The sequence below is a fragment of the Pteropus medius genome, unplaced genomic scaffold, assembly GCF_902729225.1.
Source record: "Pteropus medius unplaced genomic scaffold, Ma_sr-lr_union100, whole genome shotgun sequence".
Taxonomy (NCBI): domain Eukaryota; kingdom Metazoa; phylum Chordata; class Mammalia; order Chiroptera; family Pteropodidae; genus Pteropus; species Pteropus medius.
The window spans coordinates 3,552,268-3,579,009 of record NW_024349800.1 but is presented as its reverse complement, the minus strand read 5'-3'; the positions used below and the strand labels follow the sequence as shown (position 1 = coordinate 3,579,009).

Below are 26,742 nucleotides of genomic sequence, written 5' to 3'. Positions count from 1 at the left end.
AACCTGCTTTCCCTGGCTGGACACAGACAAATTGTGGCAGGGACCTTATTCACTACTGTTTAAAACTACCATGAGTTATACCTATGTAAGGTTTGAGAGTAAACTGCAGGAAGAGGGATTCTGGTTGATCTTGGGAAGACCCTTCTAGACCTTGGATAGTGAGGCCCAGGGAATACTGGAGTTTGTGGGAGAAAGGTGGAAGGTGGTCCCTTGAAATGCAGGGGGCAAGGGGCTGGCTGACTTGCATGGAGGTGAGGATCAGGGCTCTGAAGGCCAGAGCCTGGCTGGGCTGCTAATGAGCAGAGTAGCCTGCAGGGGTGTCTATTTCTGAGCCAAGTTCACCGTGGGAATATCCAACATCATCGAACCCAGCAACCCTTATGGAACTCGATTCGTTGGGGAAATAGGAGGACCAGAAGGCAGGTGTTATCTGAGGACCAGTTACTCTGCTGGCTGCTTTCCCTAAATTATCTCCTACTTGGAGACGTGGTGACGATGACCCCATTTTACAAATGGAAAAACTGAGTTTCAGGGGCAGAAGGACTGGCTCAAAGAGTCTCTGAGAGGAAGGAGGATGAGGTTGACACCGATGGAGAAAGGCCACAGAGAACTTGAGCCCAATCCTGCCCAGGGCACCCATGTTTGGGGCCCTGATACAGGCCACTGCAGTGTGGACAGGCTTGGCTTCTACTCACCGTACACCCAGCCGATGCAGATGCACTCAAAGATGGCCACGAAAAGAAGGCACATCCCACTGGCGGCATAGGAGTCAAAGAGTTGGAAGATGTACATGCCGCCCTGTGGGGCGGGAGGACAGACACATGGATAGAGGGATGGACAGATACATGAAGAAGCATGGTTAGCCAGCTGGCTTTGGAAAGGGCCCTCTGTGCTGCCCTGTGCCTACCATCAGCCAGGAGTCATTTCCACCAGGGCAGACTGCTTGTCCCTAATGCCCTCTGTACCTGGGCACTCCTAAGAAACCATCCCCTGGGTAAAGGTCAGTCTTCTTTTTGCTCTCACGTGCCAGAAATGACACAGAAAACCAGAGGTGGAGGTTGAGCAGCCTCAGCACCTATCCTGGATAACTCCAACAGCCTCCCCACTGGCCTCCTTCCCTCCACCTCACCCTGATCCTCTGCGCACTGGCTTTCACAGGGACCTTTCTAATGTGCAAATCCAACCACGTAACTCTGCAGTTTAATGTTACTCACTGGCTTCCTTCAGCCTGCCTGTCAGGGCCACCCTCTCCACTGGGCCTCATCTCCCCTTCTCACCAGCCACACTCAACGTGCTCCCTCCTGGACAGACTGTGGGACAGTCTCACCACTTTGCATCTATACATGCTCTTCTTGTTCACTTGTAAGTTCCTCCAAAGTGCAGTTCAAATGCCACCTCCTCCAGCCCTCCCCGACAGCCTCATTCTTTCTTTGGGCCTCCACAGCATATTTTATGAACGCATAGTTTTAATAAACTGTTTCCTTCTTAGTTGCTCAGTTAGTGCTGAGTTGCTGCTGGGGAGGCCCATAAACCAGTCTTCTTTGTGTCTCCAGCCCTCATTGTAGGGCCTGGCTCGCAGTAGGTCCCTGTTAAGTGCAAACTGAGTCTTGTGGAGTGAAAGACCATGGAGGAGGGACTCTAACTGGCTTGTGCACAGCTGTGTCCCCATTTTGGCCAAGGGCTTGGCATATAGTAGGTGCACAGCCAATCTTTATGGGATGCAGGAATGACAGCTCTATAATATACAGATCCGTGAGATTTAGTTCAGTGAGAGGCCCAGGAGGTGTGCACTCAGCTGTCCAATTACAAGGCAGGCACTACTGTTATCCCCAACGTTCATATGGAGAAACCGAGGCATGGAGCAGTGAGAACAGTTGCCGAAAGTCATCTAACTAGCCAGTGTCCGGGCTAAGAACTAAACCCAGGTGGTCCTGGCTGCAGAGCCCATGCCCTTAACCACCCACTACACTGCCTTGGTGGAAAATGAGAAATTTGTGGCCTAGTTTTTCCCTAGAGCTGAGCTTTAAATGTCTATAAATGAGGGAGAAAATCCTGCCAGCAATTACTGTGAAGGCCGAGGACGACATGGCCCATTTGGCAATTTGAATGTGTGATTGCTCACAGATATTCCTTCATGGAGCCAGAAGGTTGGCATGTAAAGCCCAAGCGTTTGCTGGTTCACAGTCTCAGCAGCCAAGTGTTGGCTCCTTGCTGGGCCCAGAGGCTGAGAGGCACCCTTGGTCAGACCCAAGGCTTCAGGTGGAGGGTCGGCATGAGGGCTCTCTGAGCTGGTGGCACCCAGGGCTGGCAGTCCACTAGGGCCTTCCACCTGCCTGCTCCAAGCCAGTGCTGCCCATGCCAACGTCTGTTCTTGTAGCCCTGTCCCTGTCAGCCTCTTTAACACTTCAGGTTAACCCCCCAATTTGTGTGTGACAAAAGACTCTACTTTGCATAATTAATCAGCACTTAATGAGGCCCTGCTCACTACAGCCCTGGTTTCCCTGCCTGGGGAGAGGCGAGGTGGAAATAGGAAGTGCCGCACCATTCATTTGCTCAAACACTGATTATCGCTCTCATTAATGTGACAATGACTAGGAGCAGTAATAACACCAGCCACCATATACCAAATGCCCACTGTGCGCCAGGCCTCAAGGGCACAGAGCCAAGCAAGTTCTCTCTGTGGACTTCAGGGTCCGGCGAAAGAAGAAGGTGAACAGATGGGTCATTGTAACAGTGGGAAGGAGGCTGGGCTGAGCTTGATTGGAATAAAGTGCTGTGGGGAAGAAAAGCAGAGGGGGCTTCTGGGAGGCGGCGGCATTTGGCTGAGAAGTAGAGAATGAGGAGGTTCAATGGGCTAACCCCAGTACCACAGCAGCTGCTTTGACTGATTCTGAGTTCTCATTTCTTTCCTATAAACCTCTTGTCTCTAGGCAACAGTTATTTTTTTTTCTGCTTTTTACATTAATTTTTTGAGTGTAGGGAGAAAGATACCCAATGTCACCTTCCCAAAGTGCTTGAGAAAGTATTAGACAGAACGGCTGCAAGAGGGGAGAGAAACATGATTTCATGCAGATCATGGTGAATCCTTCCTCACCCACAGGTCCAATGGGGACACGAAGATAGGTATACAGGAGGGCTGAAGCTAGAACACAGTGCCTGAAAGTGCCTAATATCATCGCATGTGTCTATTCTCAGTGATGTTCCAGAAAAGCCCGCTCTAAACTTTAAGCCAATAAAAGTGACTAGCTGATGTACCCATAGGTGACACTGTCTCCTTCAGCCCAAAGTTACTGGTAGGGGTGGCCCAGGCCTCCAGAATACCAGATAAACCCAGCATTTCCCTCTGTGAGCCTCATTCCCCTCTGATAATGCCAGCAGTGACCTTTAGCTGAGCATTACACTTGCAAGACATTCTGCTAAGGGCTTAATGAGAACTTTCACGAGATTCTCATACTTTCCCATTAGGAAGATGAAAAAACTGAGTCACAGAGAAGGTACTAGACCTGGCCAAGCTCACACAGCTAGTCCATTTCAGAGGTGAGATATGGCATCAGACCTTCCTAACCCAATGCCCAGGCACTTGGCCCTGTGCTGTGCGGTCCACGTTGCTTACTCTGTCCATACCACTCACCTCTGTTAACATCACGAGGCCCAGAAAATAGGAGACGACCGACAGGGCCAGGATGAGCAGCTCCCGCCGATAGCCCCTCCGAAAGACCTTGGGGTACATGTCCACCACAGCAGTCACGAGGCTTTCCACGCACACAAACTGGACATGGTAGATATGATGATGTAAAGCCCAAGAAAAAGGCAACCTTAGTGGCTCTGGCTCTGGCTCTGGCGAGCACAGCAGGCCTAAACCCTCACTCAGCTCCCTTCCCACTGGGCTTATCTTCATTCCCTCACTCACTCACACTGACGGAGGGCCTGAGAATAACAAGCCCAGCACTTACAGAGCTCCAGCATGCCCATGTAACAGATGAGAACACTGAGGCTCAGAGAGGCGAAGTAACCTGCCCAAGTTTACTCAGCAAAGAAGTGGCAGAGTCAGGACCTGAACCGGGACCTCTTGACTCTAAAGCTGGTTCTTCTTCTCTACCGTGCTGCCTGCCACAAGCTGGGCCCTGTTCTGGGGTTAATGACTTAAATGAGATGTAGCCCCTGCCTTGGAGGCAAGACAGCAGTCCTGAGCACTGAGTGGGGCAGGATCTGGTCGGCCTCTATGGGCAGGACTTGATTTGTTCCTTCTCCAGGACTGTGATGGCCCCCTGCCCTTAGCTTCTGGTGCCTTTTTGCTCTGCCAGGTGGAGGCAAGCAGAAGTGAGCCAGCATCCAACCCCTGTGTTGCCACCGTGTGAGTCTCTGGGCCTGGGCAGACTGTGCAGGTTCCGATGGCAGAGCGTGAGCCACTAACCATCTGGATTCTGCCATGCTGAGACAGGGCCAGGTATGCGGGATCTGCTCCATTCCTACTCAACCGGCCCAACTATTCCAACATACAAATCACCCCTCCTTGGGCTCTCTTGGCACTGTGGCCAGATTTCCTGCATGTACCTGTTCCTGACCTTCCCCCTTGCCCTCAGTTTGGGCAGAAAAGTCCTTCCCTCTCCTTTAGGCCTAGGCCACAACCTTTACCCTGTGGGGCCATGCTTGCTTATATCTATCTCCCTACACTCATTTCCAGTGGCACAGAGGAGAACCGCAGAAAATGTGTGATTAATAACAACAATAATGGCAAACACATGGTGCTTGTTGTGTGCCAGGCTCTGTTTAAAGCAGTTAACAGATATTAATTTATTTAATTTCTATGTGGTGAATACTATTATTATCCCTGTTTTGTACCTGAAGACGTAGAAGCATAGGGGTGTAAGCAATTTGCCAAGATCACAGAGGTGTTAGGTGATAGAGCCTGGATTTGATCCAGGCAATCTCGTTCCAAAGGCTGGGCTTTAACCAATGAGCTGCACTGCCAGGAGGGAAGAGTAAAGGATTCTTTTCAGGGTTACCATTTGGGGCACTCTCTATCCCTGGAGCCATTTCTTGGCCCCAAATCCTTTCTGATTCATTCTACCTCATCAAGAAAAGTGTTTCCACTCTTATTGTGCAAAGGGACTGTAGCACAGAGAAGGAAAGTGACTAGCCCAGAGTCACACAGCTGGCAAGAGTTGTGGGCCTGGGACTCAAACTCAGCCCTGTCTGACTCCGAAGCCCAGGCTTCTAGCCTCCAGGCTGCCCTGCCTCTACAGCAAGGCTGGCTGTGCCCATCCAGGATAGAACCTAACGAAACATCAGAGCATGTGGACTAAGACGCACACAGACCTGGGTGTAGTTCCCTGCAAGTTACTCGGCATCTCTGAGCCTCAGTTTCTTCATCTGCAAAAAGAGGATAACAAAAGGAGCCCCCATCCTGCATGGTTATTGTGACAAAAAGCTGAGGACACAGCCCAGGCACAAAGCAACCAAAGCATGCGTGGGAGTGAACAGAGTAGCCATCCGCCCTCCACGCCAGACCTTTAACTCCCTTTGCAAACAAAGTATTTCAACCCAAGTGCTGGATGGCTCAGCCTAGGGACTCCAAGAGCTGAGACTCCGCTCCCCGCCCCCAACCTTCTTCTGCCCAAGCAGGCATGTCACTGTCACACACAAACTGAGACCTCTCCTGAGGCCTCCACCACAACAATGAAAGGGAAGATTATCAGCCACAATAGAAGAGAAGATGATGAATGACAATGGAAGGGAAGATTATCAGCAGAAACACCCGGTGCTTCAGCAGCTCAGCTTAGCAGTTTCTGAAAAAACATCCAGGGGAAGAAATTGGACCTGGCTGGGTTGACACACATGCTGGATTGACAGACATGCTGGCCACTGGGCTTGGGTGCTAAGTGACTTGTACAACATCATGGGTGTGGGGCAGCACTTTGCCAATAGACCCCAGTCTGATAGCAGGGCCATGGGCTTTGGCTGGAGGACATTCTCTGGGGCAAACAGGAGAACCAGCTGCGATAGAGCGGCAGGGCAAAGGGCAGGTTTCTGGGAGTGAAGAGCGACTGGAGGCCAATGGATTCTGGCTGAAAACCCAGGGAGAGGATTGGGAGGGCAGGCTGGGGTGTTTTACAGTGTGAGAGGATGTAAGTGCGTGCATTCATATGGAGATAAAGGGTAAATTGCTAGTTCTAACTATACACCCTTCACTGAGGAAGGCAGGCTGCCAAGTACAAGAGAGCCCTATAGGCAACTGAGAACAGAGGCAGGCAGGCGGGATGTTGGGGGAACAGGAGCAGGTGGTGGTACTTGGGACCCATGTGGCTGCCTGGGGCATGTCATGATTGCCTCAAAAAAAAAAAAACAAAAAACAAAAAAACAGAAGAAGAAAGAAAAAGTTGCTTTCCTATGTCTTTGTGTCTTCCATGATTTGGCTGGGACAGGGACACATGCTGGTGGGGCCCTCAGATACCACTAACCATGGGGACAGTGGACAGGGCCCTGATGACCAGGGCTAGGAGGTGGCAGCTAGGCCCTAGAGCCACTCCTAAGAGCGGTATCTGGCCTCACTGCCCTCCCAGCCTGGGCTCCCCCTTCTTTTAGCCCCTTACCTGGCTGTCCAGGCCCAGGAAGATGAGCATCATGAAGAACAAGGTGGCCCACAGTGGGGACAGAGGCATCATGGTGACAGCCTTGGGGTAAGCAATAAAGGCCAGGCCTGGGCCTGGAGAGGAAGGAGAGAGAAAGGTGTTGGGTGGAGTTCAGTCCCTCGTTCAATTGTTATTTTAATACATTGTGTATTGAGTGCTTACTCTGTGCCAGGTGCTTTAATTCTCATTCAAATCACTTAAATCTCCCAGCAACCCTATGTATGCTGGTGGTACTATTATGATGGCCATTTTGCAGATGAGCAAGCAGAGGCATAGAGTAGTAAGCCGGTGTCTGGAAGGGTCAGGATTCAAATCCAGGTTGTTGTGACAAAAAGACTTTCCACTGCACAGACCTGTCTCTACTGTTCTCACTGTGTGGGGATGAAGGTAGGGCGGGGAGGGTCTTATTAAAATGCATGTTCTCAGGCCCAAATGAGAGATTCTGATTCAGCCAGTCTGTGGTAAGGCAGGGATCAGGCACCCCATGATCACAATGCAGGTAGTCAGAAGTCCGGGCTTGGACAAATGCTGTTCCACCCAGGCTGCCTCTTCTTTTGAGTTCCTCCCCTCATTTCCCAGGTCCACACTCACTTCTTTTGGCTGCTCCAAATAGAAGGCTTGGTGAGCATGTCCTCAGCTTGAGCTTTATTAATGTCAGGGGAGAGATACCTAATGTTCCAGCCCTGTAGCACAGTAGTCAAGGGCACAGACTCTGCAGCCAGATGGCCTGGGTTCAAATCCTTGTTCTTTACAGTGAGCTATATCTCAGCTGAAAAAATGGGGATAACAAAGTCTTACCTAATAAGGTGAACTTGAGAGGTCAGTGAGGTAAAGCAAAATATGGAAAATACTTAAAAATGTATATGCTAAAAAAACATTAGCTCTGATTATTTTCTTACCTTAAAAGCAATTTTTTTTTAAAGTATAACTTACCTACATACAATAAGCACTCATTTAAAGGGTACAGTTCTATGAGTTTTAAAAGAGTATGCACCCAGATAACCACACTGTAATCACAATATAGAACACTCCCATTGCCTCCCGGGGCCCCTCTGCCATCTTTCCATCCCCATTCTCTATCTTTGCCCTGGGCAAACATTGATCCGTTTTCTTTTTTCTTTCTTTTTCTTTTTTTTCACTTTAGAGTAGCTTTGCTCATCCTGACTAGGAGTGGAATTGCTGAGTTATATGGCAACATGTATTTTACTTTCTAAGACATGCCAAACCGATTTTCAAATTGCTATGCCATTTTACATTTTACCAGCAATGTTTGAGCTCCAGAGGGTCCACATCCTTGCTAACAATTGATATTGTCGTTCTTTTAAATTTAGTCATTATAGTGGGTATGAGGTGTTATATATCATTATAGTTTTAATCTATATTACCCTGATAATTAATGATGTAAAATATCTTCACATATCTTTATTGTCCATTCATATACCTTCTTTTGTGAAGGGCCTGTTGAAACTGCCCATTTTTTATTGAAATATCTCCTTTTTTTTAGTTGTGAGAATTTTTTATATTTGAGATATAAATCCTCTATCAGAGAATTTAATTTAATAGTTAATGACTATTTTCTCCTGCTCTGTGGCTTGTCTTTTCATTTTCTTAATTGTATCTTGTGAAGAGAAGAAAATGAAAATTTTCCAATTGTTTGTTGCCGGTATATAAAATAAACAATAGCTTTTTGTTTATTGTCCTTATCCTGTGACCTAAGTTCACTTATTAATTTTTTCTGTAGGTTCCTTGTGATGCTCTGTTTGGTCAATCATGTTTATGAATAAACACAGTTTTTATTCTTCCTTTCTAATTGTAATGCTTTTTATTTCTTTTTCTTGCCTTACTGCACTCTCTGGAGAACCTAGAGAGGAAACACTACATGGAATAGAAGAAGAACAAGCATATATGCTTGTTTTGTTTCTGATTTTAAGGGAAAACACTCAATATTTAATAGCTAGGAAATTAAGATTGGTACAATACTATTAAGATATAGACCTTAATTATATTCTACTAATTTTTCTCCTTACATCATTTTTTTTCTGTTCTAGTACCCAATTCAGAATTCCATATTGCATTTCTTGGTTGTATCTCTTTAGCATCCTCCAATCTGTGACAGTTGCTCAATCTTATCTTTCATGACCTTGACATTTTTGATGAGTACTGGTCATTATTTTACAGAATGTTTCTCCATGTGGAAACATTGATGTTTTCTCATGATTAAACAGAGGTTATGCAATTTTGGGGGACAAGAAAACCATAGAAGTGTATCATCATATTAAGGGGTACATGATGTCAGTAAACCTTAGTGCTGGTGATGTTTACCTTGATCACCTGGTTAAATTGGTGCCTGTCAGTTTTCTCCACTATATATTTACTGTTTTTTCCCTTTGTAATTGATAAATATTTGGAGGAGGGTATTTTGAGATTATGAAAATATCCTGTTTCAGGTCACACTTTTACCCATTGATTTTTAGCATCCATTGGTGAATCTTGCCTGCAACAATTCTGTGGTGTTTGCCTAATAGGTCTGTATTTTCATTTCTTCCAGATTTATTAATTAGAATTCTTCTGTAAGAAAGAGCTATCCCTTCACACCCATTTATTTATTTACCTATTAAGTTTTTATTTATTTCAGTATAGACTCATGGTTTTATTCTGCGCACCATAATCCAATACTACCATTTATTTTGCTATTCTAATTGTTCCAGGTTTGGCCATTGGGAACTTCTTCAGGTTGATTCCTGTGTCCTTTTGACATGCCTCCGTCCTTTTTCTGAATATGTCATTTACTGGTACCCCAAATATTCTAGTTTCATCTTGTCCTGCCCCAGCACTCAACTGCTTATCCAAGGAGCTCTGGTTCTTTTTATTGGAGAATGGTACTCAGAAACCAAGATCCAGCCACTAAGTGTGCTCACTGCTACTGGAGTATCATTGCTCATAGACCCTGTCAGCACACAAAGTTGGAAATATGTATATGCATATTTACCCACACACACATTTCTATATTTATCTGTGTATATATATTAAAACCTTGAGCTTATACTGATACCTCCAATTTTAATATAGTTCATTTTAGCTTCTCCACTTTCCTTATTTGTAATTTCTTTCTCAGTGAAAAATCTGTATCTATATTGACTGGTTTGTTCAATCCTAACATACACAAACAATAATAATCGCTAACCCATACTTCTGTACTAATAACAAGAATACAGTAGTTATTGCTGTTCTTAGCCTTATAATATCCAGCCAAAATACTGTTTCCCTGAAATTTACTTTAGTTCTCTTCTCCCCCATCCCCTTAGGTGTGGTTACATTATTCATTTATAATATAGCCAAATTCATCTGTTATTGTTATACTCCCTTTGGGTTCCACTCACGAAAAATAGCTATTTATTTTGGGTGGTATGTGAAACATTACCCTGGTTCTAAGAGTTAGACCTAAATAAAAATAAAATAAAAAAATAAAATACAGATACACTCAGCGCTGTTGCTTCCTTCTCATACTTACTACCTCATTCCTAATTCCTCCCTTCTTTCTACCCCTTTTCCACTCACTCCCTGTGGGTAATCATTCTTTTTAGTTTCTAGTTTATCCTTTCTATATTTCTTTTGTACAAATGAACAGATATATTTTCTTATATCCTCCCTTTTTTTAATATGATGGGTAGGATACTATAGATACTTGCTTTTTAAATTTTTATACATATATACAGTTGTAATTTAAACAAATAATATTCACAAAAATTAGTAAAAAATTATTTATAATAGCCAAGACATGAAAATAATGCCAGTGTTCATCAACATGAATGAACAAAGAAGATGTGCTACATATGTGCAATGTAATATTATTTAGCCACAAGAAAGAAAGAAATCCTGTCATATGAAACAATATGGATGGAGGAAAATTATGCTAGGTGTGATAAGCCAGACAGAGAAAGACACATTGAATAGTATTGTCACTTATAGGTGGAATCTAAAGAAAAAGTCAAACTCATAAAAACAGATAGTAGAAAAGTGGTTGCCAGAGGCTGGGGGGTGGGGGGAAATAGAGAATGGTTGGTAAAAGGCTATAAACTTTCAGCTATAAGATGAGCAAGGTCTGAAGATCTAATGTATAACTATAGTTGATAACACTCTCATATAATTAAAATTTGTTAAGAAAGTAAAACTTAAATGTTCTCACTCCTCCCCACCCCAATATGTGAAGTTTTGTACACTTTAAATACCTTACAATTTTATTTGTCAGTTATACCTCAATAAAGCTGAAAAATAACATAATATTCCTAAATTTCTAATTTCTTGATTTTAAAAAAAAACATGAATGGGTGTTAAATTTTGTCAAAGACTTTTTCAACATCTATAGAGATAATTTTCTGACTTTTTCTGTTAGATATATTAATATGCTATATGATATTAGTGGATTTCCTAGCATTAACCAATCTTGCATTATTCCTAGAAAAAATTTTATTTGGTCATGCAACATTACTTAATGTGATTTTGGATTCTGTTTGCTAATATTTTATTTAGTATTTTTATATCAATATGCATGAGTGACACTGGTCTGCAGTTTTCTTTCTTTGAATTGTCTTTATTTGGTTTAGATATTAATATTATACATGTTTCATGTGAAGAGTTAGGGCATTTTTCTTCTTCTTCGATGCTCTGAAATAATTTATAGAGCACTGGTACTATCTGGACCTTGAAAGTTTGGTAGAATTCCTTTGTGAAACCATCTGGGCCTGGTGTTTTTTGTGGATAGTTCTCAATAAATTTGTCTCTTTCTTTTATGGAAATTGGCCTGTTTAAACTTTCCAAATCAAATGGGGTCAATTTTGACAGTCTGTATTTCCCTAGGAAAATATTAATTTCACCTAGGTTTTCAAATTTATATGCATAGAGAATTGCAAAGTAGTCTTGTGATTTGTAAAAACTGCTTCAGTGATTATTTCACATTTGGCAGTTCCTATTTTGTTATTTGCATGTTCTCCCATTTTTTTCTTGATTATCTGGTGATTTGTCTATTTTAATTTTTAAAAACTCAGGATTTTATTAATTAGATCTACTGTTTTCTTCATTAATTTCTGCTTTTATCTTTATTACTTCCTTCCTTGTGCTTTTTTTTGGGGTCATTCTGTTATTCTTGCGTATTTTTTTGAATGGTGGATATAATATCATTTTTAAATTTTTTTAATTGATAAAAAAAATGTTTTTAGTATGATTTTCTCTTATTGTTAGTTTATTTCTATCTATGAGTCTTTGCATCTCCTACAGTTTTTGCTTCATACAGATTACTGCTGTGTTATTTGTGCATATATTTTCATGTGTGCTATATCGTCATTATGAATTGTGGCTTTTAACATTAAAACGTACCCTTTGTCATGCTTAATACTTTTGGGCTTGAATTCTACTTTGTCTGATATCAGCATTGCTATTGTTGTGTATCCACTGATTTTTAGTCTTTGTGAATCACTGTTTTAGGTGTCTCTTGTATTCAGCATATATGTAGGTTTTGTGAGCCAAACTGAAAACCTATTTAATAGATGAGTTATACCCATTTACATTTATTAATATGATTGGTCTTAACTCTGACAAAATATTTTATAGTTATGTGTATTTTTTATATTTGTTATGTTTCTCTGCATATTTTTAATTTTATTTGTAAATGATTTTTGGTGCTTAGGGAGGTTTATGTTTTTGTTCTAGTGGTTACCTTTATTCTTACACCTTTTGAAAATGCCCTTAGGCCCTTGTTTTCTTATTTAAGCCTCTACTATCTGGCTGTCCAGTCCCATCCCCCCACTCCCTCACCCACGCTCCCACGGTATCCTTTAACACCACCTACTACTCCTATAATGAGCTTTTTCTATTTTCCTCTTGCCTTCTCTTTCCACTTCTTAGTTGAATGATTTCTACTTTATAACAGTATTTATACATCATTTATACAGTATTATAACAGCATTTCTCCATTAGTCTTTATTCCTCTTCCCCAACTTTTAGTCTTAGATGTACACATATATTTTTTAGGTGCTATCAGTTCTTTATTTGAAGTCTTCCCAGTCATCGTGGGTTGGATGAAGCTCACCCCTAAGTAGAGTCCGTCCAAGAACTAATGAGTACAGACAGAAGTCTCTAAGTTCCTTTTTTATGGTTAGATATTTATATAATTTATGAAATGATTCCCCCCATTACTTAGCGCCCATCTGGCACTACACACAACCATTACAATAATATTGACTATATTCCCTATGTTATACTTTAAATCCCTATGATTGTTTTGTAACTACTAATTTGTCCTTCTTCATCCAAGAAGTCTCTAAGCTCTTGTATGCTGAAAATGGTTTCTCTAAAGCCTTCACATTTGAAGAAATGGCTGGATATTAAATCTTTGATTCACACTTCTTTTTGTCAATATTTAAAAAAAAAATGCTGCTCTATTGTTACCTTGCTTTGTATGTTGGTTTTGAAAAGTATGGTGGCAAATTAATTTTTTTGCCTCTAAAAGATATTTAATCTTTTTTGCCTGGAAGCCTTGAGGATTTTATTGTTATTTTTGAAAACTGATGTCTTTACTAGGATGTAAATGAAAGGAGTTGATCATTTTGGGTTAATTTTCCCTAGTATCCAAGGAATTCTTTCAATGTATAGATTCAGCTCCATTTCTATTTCTGAAAAATTTTCTTGGATTATAGTTACAAATATTTCTCTTCCATTGTTTTTTCTTCTGCAGGGATTCTGATAATATAAATATTATTTCTCCTTTGCAGGTCTTCCATTTCTTTTGGGGGGCTTAATTTTTACTTCTTTATGTCACTTTCATTCTCTTGGTTGTTTTTCTGCCTTTCATCAATGCACCTTCTTGAGACTTGTCTCCATTGGACACCTTGTAATTTATTCTTAATTTCTAAGATAATTAGGTTTTTTTTTTTTTCATTTTTTTCTCATTTCTTTCTTGAGTTCAATCAACTCTTTTCATTTCTTTCTCTTCTCCTCTCCTCTTTTGTTAGTTTCTGAATATCTGTTTCAAGGTGTTTTTTCACTTCCTCAGGTGCTTGTTTTGGTATGTTTAATTCTCTTTGGAGTGCTGATTTAGAGTTTTCTTCTACTTCATGGCTTTTTTCAGAGGGGGAGCATGGTTATTCACTGATATATGGGAAATTTGTATTCCTGATTTTCTGCAGTAGCTCTGTATGGACTTGACTCTTCTCTTATTTTTCATGGGTATTTTATAACATTCCCAGCTTAATTGTGCTCTCTTCTGTCAGTATAGCAAAGTCCATGTACTTTAACAGCATTTTGTTTTGATGGTGGGGAGAAGGTGAGCTCCCTTTCTCACACCTCGATTTTATGGTTCTCCTTTATTTTGCAGGAATTTACATTTTATCTTCTTTTCTTGGTTTTACCTTCCCCATCTAATTGTCAAAGGGTGTTTCTCCTTCCTTTTGGCCTTTTTTTCTCTCCTAGAAGCTTTGTTCCTTAAAATTATGCCTATCCTTTTAAATGATCCCTGCCCCTTTAAATCATACGTACTTTGAATCCCTTCTCTGTAGTTCCTTCTAAGGGATCTGTCTGGATCCTTTCCAGTATTTTCAGATTTAGAGTGAATTTAATCTTTCTAGAAATAGTTCCAAATCACTTTTAGGTCCCTTCATCAGCCTCTGTCTTCTGTTCCCCTACCCTCCCACAGTTTTTCTCAGTTTGTCTTTGTTCACCACCAAGCCTTGCAGAGTGGGTGGTCCAGGAAGAGACTCTGCACTAGGATTGGTGATTTTTCTTTTTGTTACAGTTATCTGCAGCTTTAACATTTTCTGTCTTCAAGTTATCAGGGGGCATGGTTTTGTGTAGAATATGCTTTTCCCTTCTTGTTTTTTTCTTGTTGTTTGGGGAAAATAGTTTGGGATATAAATAGCTATATAGCTGTCATTCATTGTCCTTAGATACTCAGAATTCTTGCCTCCTCTAATTTTTAAAAGAGTAAGATTGATTCATTCTTGAATGTTTGATAGAATGACCAGTGAAACCATTAGAGCTTGGAGTTTTCTTGATAAGAAGGTTTTTGATAATGAATTCAATTTCTTTAAAGTATATAGAGCTATTTAGTTTTTTTATTTCTTCTTGAGTCAGTTTAAACAAATTATATTTTTAAAAGAATTTGTCCATTTAATCTACATTTCAAATATATTAGCTTGAAGTTGTTTATAACATTCTCATTCTCATTTTTGATATTTTTAAGATCGGTAGCCATTTCTTCTCTTTCATTCCTCATATTATTAATTTGTGTTTTCTCTTTTTTCTTGATTAATCTTCCTAGGTGGTTACAATTTTGTTATATTTTCTAGTGTTAAATTTTGGCTTTAAAAGTTTTCTCTATTGTTTGTTTGTCTTACCTTTATTATTTCTTTGCTTCTATTACTTTGGATTTAGTCTGTATTTCTTTTATCAGCTTCTTCAGAAAGAAACTTAAATCTTTTACTTTAAATCTTTTTATATAGGTATTTATAAAGTTCTAAGTTTCCCTGTAAGCATTTTAACTGTATCCCACAAATTTTGATATGCTGTGTTTTTCATTACTGTTCAGTCTGAAACATTTTCTTCTTTGACACGTGGGATATTTAGAAGTGTGTTGCTTAATTTACATATACTTGGGATTTTCTAGATATCTTTCTGTTATGGATTTCTAATTTTATTCATTGGTTGTCACAGAATATACCTTGTAAGAATTAAATCTTTTGAAATTGATTGAGATTTATTTTATGGTTCAGTTTATTCTATCTTGTGAATGTTTCATATGCATTTAAAAAGGATTGCACTCTGCAGTTGTTTTATAAATGTCAATTAAATCAGTTCAACTTGGTTGATAGTGTCCAGATCTATCTTTACTGATATTTTGTATATAGGCGTACCTTGTTTTATTGTGCTTCGATTTATTACGCTTCACAGGTGTTGCCTTTTTTTAACCAACTGAAGGTATGACCCTTCACCTGCAAAAAGATTATGACTCACTTTATTATGATACTCACTTGATTGCAATACTTGCTTTGTTACAGTGGTCTGCAACTGAACCTACAATATTTCTGAGATATGCCTGTCCTTGCTTTATTGCGGATGTCTGGAACTGGCCCTGCCATATTGCTAAGGTATGCCTGTAGCTGTCCTATCACGAGTGAAAGAGGGGTGTTAAAACTCCAACAATGATTGTGGGTTTGTCTGTTTTCTCTTTTAGTCTGTTAGCATTTGCTTCACATATTTTAAATGTCTGTCATTCGGTACAAACACTTTAAGGATTGTATCTCTTACCAATGAATTGCCCCTTTTATAAACATTATGAAGTGTCCCTTTTTATCTCTGGTAACACTCTTTGACTTGAAATCTACTCTGTTTAATACTAATATAGCCACACCAATTTCCTTATACTTGTTGTCTGCATGGTATATCTATGTTTTTAAATGTGAAGTGTGTCTCTTTTAGACACCTTAGAGTTGAGTCTTGCTTTTTTACTCAGTCTGGTTATCTCTGCCTTTTAATTGGGGTATTTGGTCCATTTGCATTTACTGTAATTATTGATATGATTAGGTATAAGTCTACCATTTCCTATTTGTTTTCTTTTTGTCTCTTCTGGGTTTTTTGGGCTTAGTCTGTTTCTTTACTCTGGTTTTTTTCTTTTTTTTTGCCTTCTTTTGGGATAACTAGTATTTTAAAATAGTCATTTGTATTTCATCTATAAGCTTTGTAGCTCTACCTCTTTTTATTATTTTCTAAACAGTGGGGCCAGCGATATACATCTATAACTAATCAAGGTCTATCTAGAGTTAATAATGTGCCACTTTACACTGCCACCACACATCTGACACTTTCCACTTCTGATATTCATTCTGATATTTTCTGCCTTGAAACAGACTTCAGGGCCTGATTATTTCAATAATTAAAAAATGCAAATAGACCAAATACTCCTATTAATAGACAGATGATCAGACTAAATAAAAATGCAAGACTGAACTATAAGTTGTCTAAAATCTCAGCTCCAGGAGATAACACCCTGACTGGGAAGGGTATCAGAGAAACAGACCAAGGGACATGCGGGGAAGGGTAGCAAATCTTGGGTGCTGGACTCTTAGCAGGAGAAAATCTGAACCCTGCAAGAAGCGTATGTTGCCTTCCTGGCTGCCTCCAGGTGTGCTGCAACATTCCATCGAGTGTTCTGCCATCTAATTAGGTATTTTCCAAAAATCATTCCTCAGAAAGTGAGCTCTGGTTCTTCTGAGCAAGGTGAGGTGGCTACATATCACTTGCAACTTGCAATTTATCCAAATGGCAAGGCCTCCTAAGGAGGATCTTGGTCTGATCTATACCCCCATAGAGCAGGTTTACTTGCTGGGCACCAAGAGCAACACAAAAAGCTGAGGCAGAAAAGGCCAGAGCCAGGCTGTACTACCTATGGGCTAGGTGACCTTGGGTGAACCAGTTCGCACTCTAAGCTACAGAGCTGTCATGTGTAGTGGGCATGATAAGGCCCAGAACTGCAGTTTATGTGAAAGGTGCCCAGATAAAGCACCTCGCAGAGATGCTACGAGGATTTTGTGAGGTAGCATATGAAAAACGACCACCTTAGGGCCTGATGAGTGGGACAGAGTAAATCAATTATGGTACATCCATCCAGTGAAATACCAAACAGCCATTGAAATTCATGATGCCATCTCTGTTTCCGAGGCAGAAAGCTCATCATGCATTATTGTGAATGGAAAAATGTAGCCTACAGAATATCAAGAATAATTTGTTCCCACTTCCATCTATACACATGTAGCTATATATGCATGGAAAATCCTGGCAGGAGAATCCCAAAGTGTTGTCAGATTTGAACTGGAGACTTTTTCCTTTGTCAATATTTCCACATTTTTTCTTCAATAAACATGCTTTCAATTTGAAATTTTAAAAAGTCAAGAAAATGTATTTTCAATTGGCTCTTTTCATTTCTATCTATGGCTCCTCGGTCAGCTTCACCTATAAAATGTAAATACAGTTGACTCTTGAACAAAGCAAGGGTTAGGGGCACAGACACCCCCATGTAGTCAAAAATTTGTGTCACTTTTGAATCCCCCAAAACTTAGCTACAGTCATCCCTAAGTATTTGGGGTAGAGATTGGTCTCAGGACTCCTTGCAGATACCAAAATCTGTGGATGCTTGAGTCCCTTATATAAAATGGCACAGAAAAATGGACACAGTTGGCATTCCACATCTGTGGATTCCCAATCATGGATCAAAAATACTGTTTTCACTAACATTGTTAAAATGTCCATACCACCCAAAGCAATCTACAGACTCAATGCAATCCCTACCAAAATATCAATGGCATTTTTCACAAAACTAGTAACAAATAATCCTAAAATTTATATGGAACCACAAAAGACCCAAATAGCCAAAGCAATCTTGAGAGAGAAAACAAAGTTGGAAGTATCAAGCTACCTGATATATTACAAGGCTATAGTAATCAAAATAGCATGGTACTGGCATAAAAGCAGACACGTAAATCAATGGAATGGAATAGAGAACCCAGAAATAAACCCTGCCTATACAGTCAATTAATGTAAGACAAAGGAGGTAAAGACATAAATGATGTTGGGAAAACTGGACAGACACATGCAAAAGAATGACTGGATCCCTCTCTTACAACATATACTAGAAAAAAATCAAAATGGATTAAAGACTTAAATGTAAGATCTGAAACCATAAAACTCCTAGGAGAAAACATGGAGAGTAAACTCTCTGACATCAGTCTTACTAATATTTTTTTGGGATCTGTCTCCTCAGGCAAGGAAAATCAAAGAAAATACAAACAAATGGGACTACATCAAACTAAAGAGTTTTTGCACAGAGAAGGAAACCGTCAACAAAATGAAAGGACGACTTACTGAATGGGAGAAGATATTCACCAGTGATATATCTGATAAGGGGTTAATATCCGAAATATTAAGGAACTCATACAACGTTAACACCAAAAAACAAATAATCCAATTAAAAAATGGACAGAGGACCTGAATATACATTTCTCCAAAGAGGATATACAGATGGCCTATAGACATATGAAAATATGCTCAACATCACTAGTCATCAGGAAAATGCAAATTAAAACCACAATGAGATATCACCTCACACCTGTCAGATGGCTATCAATAACTCAACAAACAGTGAGTGCTGGTGGGAATGTAGAGAAAAGGGCACCCTCGTGCACTGTTGGCAAGATTGTAAATTGGTGCAGCCACTATGGGAAACAATATGGAGGTTCCTCAAAAAATTAAAAATAGAGCTACCATGTAACCCAGCAATTCCACATCTGGGTATTTAATCTAAGAAATCCAAATCACTAATTTGAAAAGATATATGCACCCCTATGTTCATTCCAGCATTATTTACAATAGCCAAGATATGGAAACAACCTAAGTGTCCATTGATAGATGACTAGATAAAGAAGATGTGGTGTGTGTGTATACACACACACACACACACACACTAAAAAATTACTCAGCCATAAAAAGAATGAAATCTTACCATCTATGCCAACGTGGATAGACCTAGAGGGTATTATGCTAAGTGAAATAAGCAGAAACAAACTCATAGATACAGAGGACAGATTGACTGGACAGAAGAAAGGTTACGTGATGGGTGAAAAAAGTGAAGGGATTAAGATGTACAAATTGCCAGTTATAAAAAGTCACAGGTATGTAAAGTACAGCATAGGGAATATAGTCCATAATATTATAATAACTATGTATAGTGTCAGATGGATAGATTCATTGGGGTGATCACTTTTTAAGTTATATAAATGTCTAATCACTATGTTGTACACTTTAAACTAATATAATATTGTATGTCAATTGTAATTAAAAAAATATTGTTTTTGATCTGTGGTTGGCTGAATCTGTGGGTGTAAAACCTGGAGATACAGAGAGCTGACTGTATATTTATTGAAAAAAATCTGCTTATAAGTGAACCCGCACAGTTCGAATCTGTGATGTTCAACTGTAATGATACAGGGTCAATTGAAAGGATAAAAAGAGTAAGATAGTGCTGTAGATATCCTATCTAACTCAACACCTGAGGTGGGAATTAGGATGTTCATTTTATAGAGGAGGAAGTGGATTCTCAGAGACGGCAAAGCTCATGTAGAGAAAGTAATGTTCCTTCCCCATGGGGCTACTTCATGGTTCAATGTGAGGACAGAGCATGGGTGTTTTATGAAGTGCCAGGTGCCCTGCCCGTAGTAGGCAGAGGATGTCATAGTCAGAAGATGAGCTCTGGAGCCAGATGGCCATGTTTAAAGCTCAGCTCTATCCCTTTGAGCTTGGGTAACCTTGGATAAGTGACCTCACCTCCCTGAGCCTCAGCTTCCTCATTTGTAAAATGAGGATAGCAGAAGTGCCACCTCGAAGGGTTGAGCCAAGGGCCATATGAGACAGCTCTTGCCCAGAGCAGGCACTCGATGACTGACAACTTTGATTATATTAATATCCTCTGGCCTAGCTCGGACCCCTGATTTCAGCAGAGATTGTCTCTATCTCTGACATACAATGTCCAGAGGAAGGTGGACCCTAGTGGTAATGGAGCAAAGCTCAGCAATCAGCTTCCTGCTCTGATGTGAATACCCACCATCCTGCCTAGCTTGGTGGGCACATGAGACAAAAACAGCCACACCCCAGACCAAGGTTCTCGAAGAGGCAGTGAGAATGAGGGCATGACTGGCATTGAGTAGATGGAGACCAGAGAGGCTGAGCCCCCTAGGCTGCTCTGAACAAATGTCCTACCAGACATTCTTATAGGTGAAAAACCTATTTAGATTTATCTGAGATTAGAATCCAACTCTGCCATGAAAACACAAACTAATTTTGTACTTTTTAATATACATTTAATTTTTCCATAATTCAAATACCATGTAGATCAAGAGAAGAGTTATTCACCATTTTGCATAACCACTTCATCAATAATAACTCTGCCTACAGTGTGTTTGATATAAACACTTATTAAAATGTACTTAAGAATGTCACACTCGTGGTGATTCTGCATCTAGAAAAGGGACAGGGAGACAGAGAGGCTCTTCGAGCAATGGAAAGAGCATGTGCAAAGTCTCTGGGCTGGGAGGGAGTGAGCTATGTCTCAGAAGTGAAAGCAGACTTCTGAGGGGCAGAGAGGGCATGGGGGAACGAGGCAGGTGGTGAGGCTGCAGGAGCTGGGCCATACAGGGTCTTGAGGCCATGCTGAGAGTTCAGCACCATGAGAAGCCAAGAAAGATTTTCCATCAGAGGACATGTTCAGATTTGCATTTTTGAAAAAATCACTCTGCAGGGTAGCACATGGAATAGAGGGGTAAGTAGCGGAGGCAGGGAAGCCAGTGAAAGGTTCCTGCAGGCATCCAGGTGAGTGGTTATGGTGGCCTGGGCTGTTGGGAAGACAGTGGAGCTGGGGAAAAACTGATGAAGTGGAGTGGCATCGAGGAGGCAGAATCTACACAACTTGGGGATGCCTTGGATTTAGCAGTGAGGACGTGTCAAGGTTTCCTGCCCAGGTAATTCCCAGGATCCCAATTTGAGGATGGATGGTGGGGCCCCCTCCTGTGACCTGAACCAGGGGAAGAATGAGCTGAAGAGGAAGATAATATTTTCATTGTAAACATCACCCAAAGCATCACCACCTTGGGCACTTACCTGACTCTGCTACCTCAGCAATGGGTACCCCCTGCTCGTATGCCATGAAGCCCAGGACAGAGAAGATGGCGAAGCCGGCCACAAAGCTGGTGCCACTGTTCAGACAGCAGAGCATAATACAGTCCCTGTAGGGAAGCAGTGAGAGGGCTCAGGTCAGAGTGGGCGGAACAGGCACTTTGCTGGAACATTCTGTCTGAGCACATGGCAGTCCTGTGGGGGCAGGCAGAGCAGTAAAAGCATGGACAGCACCATTATCCTGACGAAGCTTTGTAGTTCAGAAAGGTTAGGTGGCTGGCGTATGATCATATAGCTTCTGCTGAACTTCTAGAAAATAAGGTTGGTCACAGAGCAGAGGCACAGAGAGGGAGTGGGCAGGGAGAGAGGCTTGCAAGTGGGAAAATGCACGAGCGAGAAAACACTTGGAGACAAATCAGTGCTCCTTCAGATCCCTTGCAGGAGAAAATCCCAGGGAAAGTGAGAGAAGATTGATTTCCCGGGAGCTCAAACAAGGAAAGCAAGAGAGGCCCCTGAGAAACGGCTGCTTCTCAGCCAGAGAAGCACTGATGAGCTTCACACTGGAAGCTCTCTGCAGCCTCAGGAGGACACATCTGTCCTGGCCAAGTTTTTTATGGGAGCAGCACCCCATTGCCCTCACTGCTCAGTTCTGGCTCTGCTGCTGCGAGGGAGCAGCCCTTCCACATCAGGCCCCTCATGGAGAGGTTTATCAGAGCAGTGACTGTCTCCTGCCCTTGGGAGGGGCTCACCAGCGAAGAAACGTAGGCAAACGTCATGACCAAGGAGAAATCAGATTACAAATGACTTTGGCAAGATAAAGATGGACCCGTCAAGTCCCGGCCCCTCCAACCTCAGGCTCTGCATCCTCTTGAGGCCAAGTCAGGGAATGAGCCTCCCAGGACTTCAGCTGCTGCAGATTGTGCATTGGGAGTTAGTCTTAGAACACGTGTGATGCTCCACTTTAAAGGGAGCAGCTCCCAAGTGGCCTGTCCAAACCCCTGCCCAGGGAGGTATGACTAGCCTGGAGAGTCCCTGCAGCAGCTGTCACCTGCCTCTGCTCACCCCTAGTGATCAGGAGCTTGTCACCTGCTTCCATGATGCTTTGCCCTTGCCCAACGGCTCCTGCTTCTTACAGGGTAAGAACTTCCTCATGTTGTGCTTGACCAAAATCTGATTTCTCTGATAAGTTTTAGTTCTACCCTCCCAAATAAGCTGGAGCTCCTTTAGGCTTGGGAGAGCTGAAGATTGGACCTGTATCTCCTTGAGTTTTTGTTCTCTCAGTTAACTATGCCAATTCCTTTACCAGTTCCTCTTCCCGCTTGCGATCTGTAATACACTCCAGCTTGTCCAGCCCCTTTTCAAATGTCACATCCAGGAATGAGCACCAGACTCAAGAACAGAATAGGACTCTCTCAGGTCCTCTTCTCTTGACACCATACTTTTTGTAATGCAACGAAAGGGTACACTAATGTTGGGGACTGTAACACCATGTTGTCTTGCAACGACTCTGGCAATCAAGGGCAAAATGGAGAGAGCATTGGACTGGGGCTCAGGAGCCTTGGGTTCCAATTCCCCCTGCAATATCTTTTCTCTGGGCCTGATCTCACCAGCTATAAACCAAGGTGCTTGGGTGGATTAAATCTATTCAATCTTGGGCCCTGTGATAGATTAAATCATTTTCCAGCAAGCAGTCACTCTCCCTACTTTCTTCCTTGGAGAGCAATATAACTCCTGGCTCCACTGACTTCAGGCTTAGTCACGTGACTTGCTTTGGCCAACGAATATTAGCAGATGTGATACAAACAGATGCTTAAGATATGCTTGTGTGATTAGATCTGTTCATTATCCCTTCTGTGTTTTGCCATGAGAACCTCCCTGGGGAAATGCTGTCCTTGCAGCTTAGACTCCAAAATGTACACACACAGACCAGACTTGAGCCTGGCCTGGACGCTGGGACCAAACCAACCCAATCTACAGACTGAAGGAGAGCTTCCCCAAGTGACCTGCTTGTTGAGGTAAGCCACTGTGTTCTGGGCTTCTTTGTTACACAGCATTATTGTGGCAGTAAGTGACAGATACAGTTACCTTTAAAGAATTCTTCTGGCACTATAGATGAAGGATGGGCTGGTAGCCCTAAGGACTTTATCTGCAAGCCTGATGTACCTCCTCTCAAAAGGAAATTCAGCTCAGCCCAGGCAAGGGCAGAATTATTCCTAGAGTTGGGATAAATCTGCTCCTCATACCTGTTTCTTGACTCTGACTTAACCAACAGTGGGAAACAAGGTGGTACTGGAGAGGAAAGTACTTTCTCCATATCCTCTATATCCTGGAATTCTACCGTATAATTTGGATCTGCAATCTGTCTAGTCCTGTGCGAGGATTTCTCAAACACTGTCACAGAATCTCAAGGCTCAGGGAGGAACGTCACACATTCGAAGTTTCAGTCATTTGGTGGGGAAGGTGAAATGTGCATCCATTTATCTCAGACATGAAATCCCTTGCTTTTTCTATGAGTTACACAAAAAGGATGCTTTCCAAGAATCAAGATATCCAAATCCTGATTTGTAGACAATTATCTCTGGGCATCCATATGGTTGCTGGAAAACAAATGTCCCTTATCTCAAAGTTCCCATCTTCCCCTAGAGGCCTCCGGAGAGGTTTCCCAGCACTACAGAGAGGCTCTGAGCACACCTGAGGTCCCTTCCAGCCCTGTGTCCTGCACTCCTGCCCTCAGACCACCCGTACCTTCAGAGGATGGAGGTTAGCCATCTGAGTTCTGGAGTGAGGATTTTCTCGCCTAGTTTGCTCTGTCCTCATACCTCTAACTCCTTCCCCACAGGGCACCTTTTAGGTGAAAAGATTGTGTAACAACCACTTTGAAGTTGGCAGCAGCTGAGCCAGCTTTGAAGACCTCTAGAAGCTATTATGCTGTCAGAAGAGAGGGTACTAATTTACTCCCTCTGAGTTGGGAAGACTTGCTCTGGGAACAATTTAGAAAAGGAAATAAAATGAGCCTTTCGATTTAGCAATGTCACCTAGGGGATCAGGTTACCTCTGCTGATGGGAGGAGGAGAAACCTGCCTGTTGAATGGGAAAGCAGAAGGGATCTTCAGCAGCCAGCATATTCAACCCACTGCTTGGAGGGGAAAAAAGTAGCCACTGCGCCGAGACACAGCCTGATGACAGAGCAGTCTTGACCAAATCCTTGCTAACTGCTATAGTTGGGAAAGAACAGGTCATCTCTGTTAGTGAGGTCTAGGGGTGTAGGAACCAGAAAGGCCTAGGTTCAAAGCCTTGTTCCATTAGTGACAACGTGAACATGAGCAAGTGACTTACCTTTGGGCCTCAGTTTCCTCATCTGTATAAATGCTATGGCCCTTCCATATTTCCTTACATGTCAGCCAGCACTATACTAGGCTCAAGGGATGGTGGTAAATAAGAAGACCCAGCTCCCATCCTCATGAGATGACAGCGTAGCCAAGTGACCAAGTGATTTCTGCAGTGTCCAGCACAGAGGGCCTGTGGTGAATGCTGGTTGCTGATATGCAGACAGCATCCCTCTCCAGTATCCCAAGGGGGTCATATTCAACCTAGACCTGCGTTCTGCTGTGCTGCTCTCCCTGTCCAGTGCCTTTCTCTTTCCCTCCATGGTTAGCATTTTGCATTATGGCTGACAGAGTGCTTTACCTCTCATCCCCAGACCCACCTCCCCGTGAATGGCACGAATGTAGAACAGATCTTATGGACAACCTGGTCTGACCCCTACCTCTCTAGTATGCCTCTGTCCAGCCATACCTAATTATCTCTACTCAAAGGCCCCCAGGAACAATAGAACTTGCTGCCTAATGGTATATTGGATTCCACATTAGTTTTCATTATGTTGGAGCTTTCACTTTCATTTCCTCAGTGCCTCAGTTTCCCCAAGTTACAAACTATAGACTGGGGTTATGTCATTGTGTCTGTACCTCCAAAGTTACTGATTCCAGTGTCTTGCACTTAGTAGACACACAACGCACATGGTTGACAAACGGGCCAGTAAAGTGACCGCCAAGCCAGCTTTCGGAGAGGATGCGGCAGAGCGCTGGGCTAGGGATTTGGAGACCTTGGTCTGAGTCCAGACTCTACCACAACTAGCTGGAGGGCCACCTCCATGAGCCTCAATTACCCTATCTCGATGACAAAGATAATGTGGGAGGGACATTATCATAGACAAAGTTTCTTTGGATTGATGATCTCATTTGAGCCACATGACAACCAAGTTCTTATCCTACCAGTGGCGTGTGACCTGGTCTTCTCACTATACCCTCACCTACATCAGATAGGGTTCATTTTTTAGACCATGGCCAATTTGCTAGTTGAGGAAAAGAATCTCATTATTTTAAGAGTGTGTTGCTGATTTTTCTGTTGGTGTTTTGGTGTTTTTCATATTGATCTAATTATGTTCTTTACATATTATGGACATAAACTCTTTAAATCAAATTACATGTTGTTAGCATGCCCTTTAATTTTATAGATGATTTTTTTTGTAATTTTTTTTAATTTGGGAAGAGATATAATACAGAAAAGTACGTAAATAATATTAGTATTAACTTGACATTTTAAATTATAAAAGCAATATGTACTCAGAGTAAAAGCAAAACATGAAATTGTATAGGAAGGTATGAGTGAGAAGCCCATCTCCCTCTCTTTGACTTCCCAGTCTCACTCTCCACTGCTGACCGCTTTTAGTTTTCTATGTTTCTTCCCAGGAATTTTAGAAGTTCTAAAATTCTAGTTGTGATTTCTATAGTTATTTTGATGTTTTCTACATACTTTCCCATTCTGAAATCTATTTTTATGATATTGCAATTTATAATAAGGAATACACAGTCAAGCGCCAATTAACAATGGGCTTACATGCTGGAAATACACCCTTAGGCGATTTCATCATTGTGTGAACACCACAGAGTGCACTTTTACAAACTTAGATGGAATGGCCTACTGCACACTAGGCTTTATGGTATACTACTGTCATATATTTGGTCTGTTGGTAACTAAAACATCATCATGTGGTGCATGACTGTATATTTGGTCTTTGTCCACTGTTTCTGGCAAAGAGCTCTTAACACTTTTAGAATTTCCTGTGGTGAGAGCAATAAAGGTATCACTTGTTATGTTAACAAAGTTACTTTCGGAAAGCACCTAAGGATGGGGGGGGGGCTGGTTTCCAGTGGAGCCAACTATGATTAGAAGGCTGAAACTTTCAGTCCTACCCTGGACTTCTAGAGAGGGTGTAGAGGTTAGACACTGAGTTCTACCACCAATGGCCAATGATTTAGTCAATCATGCCTATGTAATGAAGCCTCCAAAATTAAAAAAATAAAAATAAAAAGGAAGGGAGTCAGAGAGCTTCTGGGTTGGT

General features: G+C 41.8%; 1 protein-coding gene across 2 annotated transcripts in view; it reads right to left on the bottom strand.

The window, feature by feature from the left end:
• SLC6A11 (solute carrier family 6 member 11) overlaps positions 1-26,742 on the bottom strand; it is a 123,761-nt gene that overhangs the window by 7,563 nt on the left and 89,456 nt on the right. For both annotated transcript variants that reach the window (XM_039886732.1, XM_039886731.1), the window contains exons 8-11: positions 21,327-21,451; positions 6,594-6,706; positions 3,632-3,769; positions 696-798 (exon numbers count right to left, since the gene is read on the bottom strand). In XM_039886732.1, the coding sequence (XP_039742666.1) occupies positions 696-798; positions 3,632-3,769; positions 6,594-6,706; positions 21,327-21,451 (479 nt within the window). The remainder of the gene's footprint in view (positions 1-695; positions 799-3,631; positions 3,770-6,593; positions 6,707-21,326; positions 21,452-26,742) is intronic.